Source organism: Sinocyclocheilus anshuiensis, unplaced genomic scaffold (assembly GCF_001515605.1).
Source record: "Sinocyclocheilus anshuiensis isolate Anshui unplaced genomic scaffold, SAMN03320099.WGS_v1.1 scaffold20452, whole genome shotgun sequence".
In the NCBI taxonomy this organism is placed as follows: Eukaryota; Metazoa; Chordata; class Actinopteri; order Cypriniformes; family Cyprinidae; genus Sinocyclocheilus; species Sinocyclocheilus anshuiensis.
In genome coordinates this window covers 1-4,110 of record NW_015560216.1, presented here as the reverse complement: position 1 = coordinate 4,110, position 4,110 = coordinate 1, and the positions used below count along the sequence as shown (strand labels likewise).

Here is a 4,110-nt window from a genome sequence, read left to right as displayed (position 1 = left end):
GAAAGGAAAAATTGAAATCGCATCATATGACCCCTTTAAGAAAGAGAAAAAATAAAAAAACTTAATTCACTGCATTTTACATTTTCAGACATTTAGTTCAATGTTCAAAGTATGAGGCAAAGAGAGTATTTCTGATATGTGTCATAATTTCAAAAATACAAATCAAGTGTCAGCTAACTGATTCAACCAACTTTATGATAATTATTATTACTTCAATAAAACTATCTCTGATCTCCAGTATTTGCAGATGCAGTGAAGTCAGTGTCAGTGATGGAGGGAGATTCAGTTACTCTACAGATTGATGCTAAAATACAGAGAGATTCAGTGATAATATGGCGGTTTGGAAATGAAAGCCCTCCTATAGCTACAATCAACAGCGGGGCTGTGAACTTCTCCCCATCTGATGGTCCTGATGGGAGATTCAGAGACAGACTGAAGCTGGACATTAAGACTGGAACACTGACCATCACAAATACCAGAACCACAGACTCTGGAGTTTATCAGTTCTCAGGAGAGAACATTTACAGTTTCAAAGTTTCTGTCTATGGTGAGTCACAATCAGTTTCTTTCTTCTGTTGAACGCAAAAGAAAATATTTTGAAGAATGCTGGTAACCAGACAGTTGATGGTCACCATTGACTTCCATTCTAGAAAATAAAAGACTATGTAAGTCAATGGCTACCATCAACTGTCTGGTTACCAGCATTCTTCAAAATATTTTCTTTTGCGTTCAACAGAAGAAAAAACCTCATACAGATTTGGAACAACTTGAGGGATGATTGATTTTCATTTTTTACTTAACTATCCCTTTAAAGGACCCTCATGTCGTTCCAAACCCATAAGATCTTCGTTCATCTTCGGAACACAAATTAAGATATTTTTTGATGAAATCTGAGAGCTTTCTGACTCTGTATAGACTGCAACGCAGCTGAAATGTTCCCAGGTCCAGAAACGTAATAATGACATCGTTAAAATGGTCCATGTGACATCAGTGGTTCAGCCATAATTTTTTTGAAGCTACGAGAGTACTTTTTGTGCACAAAGAAAGCAAAAATAATGACATTATTCAACCATTTCTTCTCTTCCGTGTCAAACTTGGCACGCTATACATGCTGTGTTTTCATCCAAGTTTACTTCATCACGCTGGCTACTGCATCATTCACGAGCGTTGCTGTATATGCAAGGTCAGAAAGCTCTCAGATTTAATCAAAAATATCTTAATTTGTGTTCTGAAGATGAATGAAGGTCTTACGGGTTTGGAACGACATGAGGGCAAGCAATTAATGACAGAATTTACATTTTTGGGTGAACTAACCCTTTAAAAGCACCACTCAAAACAAATGCAGGTGTAATGCAGATCTTGGCCAGTACAGGACTGTCATTCTTTTCTGTATGTAGACTGGAGATGGGCCAGAAAAAGAAATGCTAATATTTCATGAAAAAATAAAGCGGTCTGAGGAAGTATTCTAAGGAAGTCTACAACAGAAAGTCTCTACACACAAGATCGTTTAATAGGCACTTTTCAGATAAACAACATGTACCTCATGTAAGAATATAATAAAACATGTATTTCATTACAAAATGTCAACAGTTCATTGTCACTTATTCACCCCTTCATTTATATTCTTATTTTTCTTTATTTCAGCTCGTCTGCCTGTTCCTGTCATCAACAGAGACTCTCCACAATGTTCTTCATCATCATTATCATCATCATCATCATCATCATATTGTTCACTGGTGTGTTCAGTGGTGAATGTGGGTCATGTGACTCTCTCCTGGTACAAAGGAAACAGTTTATTGTCCAGCATCAGTGTGTCTGATCTCAGCATCAGTCTCTCTCTACCTCTGGAGGTGGAATATCAGGATAAAAACACCTACAGCTGTGTGCTCAACAATCCCATCAGCAACCAGACCACACATCTGGACATCAGTCAACTCTGTCAACCATGTTCAGGTACAGCAGCGCTGATATTAGCGATTATTTGATGAGCTGATCACTGTTAGTCATATCGAATAATAACTTTGTTTTCTGTTAAAATCTATTAATAGAATAAAAAAAATTGCATATATATATATAAACTGTGTATATATATATATTGTTAATCAAAGAATTCAGGCAGCGGTTGTGTGTGTATATAATGCTCATGCCAGCTTTGCTTATGCCTAATTATTCACTTCTTGCATCATGTGCAATTTGCAAAACATTAAACATGATTTTTGAACAGGTGCATTTACTGCTGCTATTAACTCAAAATGCATACTCAGCCAGCTTGCATGCATGCTTAATTATCCAATCTTTCTATCAACGTAACGTGTAAAGCATCGAACATGATTTTTAGTGTGTATGTTTGTTTCATTGATACATGCAAAAGAACATTCACTTATCTTAAGAGGCTGAATTTCAGAGGAATTCTGATAACACACTGCAGGACTAGCCTACAGCAAACACCGAGCCAGAATATTTACATGCTGAGCAAGCAATCTCATTGGCAGGTTGCATGTATGGAACCTATCAGCCTGCGCCCTCTAGGGTTTATATGCAGTTGCTTTTGGTGTTAAAAGAATTAACGTCTGTTTGAGTGAATGCATAATTGATTCTCTGTGTTGTTGTTTTCTTCCCTTAGATTGTGTCCAGTGTTGTGGTTTTACTGAAGCTGTGATCCAGTTGGCCCTCTCTGTTCTGGTAGGCATGGCTACTGTCACTATTCTGGTTTACGAAATCTCATCAAGAAAGGTTGAACAATCAAAGGAAAAACAGACATCACCATCAGACCCTCAAACCAATTAACCACATTGCCATATGAGGACACTAGGGGAAATAATATGTGAAAATATTGATATGAGACTTCACACAAGTTTAAATATATGTAAGATACATGGTTCAGTGGTCAGTAGTACATTATTCATATGAATATCTGACCACTGAATGCCACAGTTAATTAGTAATATTAATTAGTTTAGTAAATGTTTCAATTAATAGTATGCTACTTTGTTGTCACGTGATTTCATTTTGCTTAATTCAATGCGCAGCATCCTAGTTAACGGGTCAGAAACAAATATAATTTTTTTTGTTATGTTGCAATTATATTTGTGTTAAATTGTCATAAATTCTCGGGGGTTGGTGGGAATAGATTAAGAGTAAGAAAAGCTGCATTAAAGCTCGAGCTGTGAAGTTTCTCTGAATAACAACGCAGATATACGCAGATGTATATTTGGCTCATGAGACTTATGTAATCTGTGTCTGTATTAAAGATGTTTATTGTGTTTGAACTGGGTTGGAGAATGGCATACTTGGCATTGCTTGAGGATCAGGTGACTGCCCCACTAAGATTGACGGCTGGTCCACCCAATCAAATGAGACACAAAATCCTGCATAGTAATGTAAAGAATAAGTCTGTGTTCAGAATTTCCCCCATACCCTTATTCACTATTCCCTATATTAGAACACTAATATAGTCCACTTGAAGGAGTGAATGAAAACAAGTGAGTGAATTCGGACACTGAGTGCACCTTCAGGTTGCCACCTTTGCATAGTTTGTGCTTGCTGTTAAATAATCATTTGAAACTTAGCAAGCTGGCAGCTCCAGTAGTAACTAGCACTCTCAACTATGGATATGCCCTGCCCCTTGAAGTATAATATATTTTGTAATATACAGTATTTGAGCATTTGAAGGTTTCATTTAAATATATTTTCAACTTGAATTTTTTTATTTACATTATATACTACAGTATGTAGCATTTGAAAACAAGATTTTAAATATTTTTATTGATTTCTTTATTATTATGGGATGTCTGCTGCCCAATATTAGAAATGTTTAGTTAAAGAAGTGGATCTGAAAATGTTTTATATTATATTTTGGTTTTTGTCACAATACATGATTTATTGTATATATGTAATGAATTCAGTCCACTGAAGGCGAGCGTAGTGAGAACCCAAGTGCAGTTTAGTCAAACAGGTGAAATCCAAACATCCAAACAATAATCAGAGACTTGACTTGACCAGACTTGACTAGAACAGACTTGACGTGGCATGAACAGACTTGACATGAACAGACTTGACTAGAACCACCGGAGCGGTCGTGCTTCACGCGGGGGCTAACGACACCAAGCT

At 36.6% G+C, this 4,110-nt stretch overlaps 1 protein-coding gene across 1 annotated transcript; it reads left to right on the top strand.

Moving 5' to 3' along the window:
* Window positions 1-238: 238 nt before the first annotated feature.
* LOC107681664 (natural killer cell receptor 2B4-like) lies at window positions 239-2,787 on the top strand (the record flags this gene model as incomplete). Its single annotated transcript, XM_016477986.1, has 3 exons — window positions 239-547; window positions 1,645-1,953; window positions 2,624-2,787. Coding segments are annotated over 3 exons (782 nt in total), but the record flags the coding sequence as incomplete, so codon positions are not given.
* Between the last annotated feature and the right edge of the window lie 1,323 nt (window positions 2,788-4,110).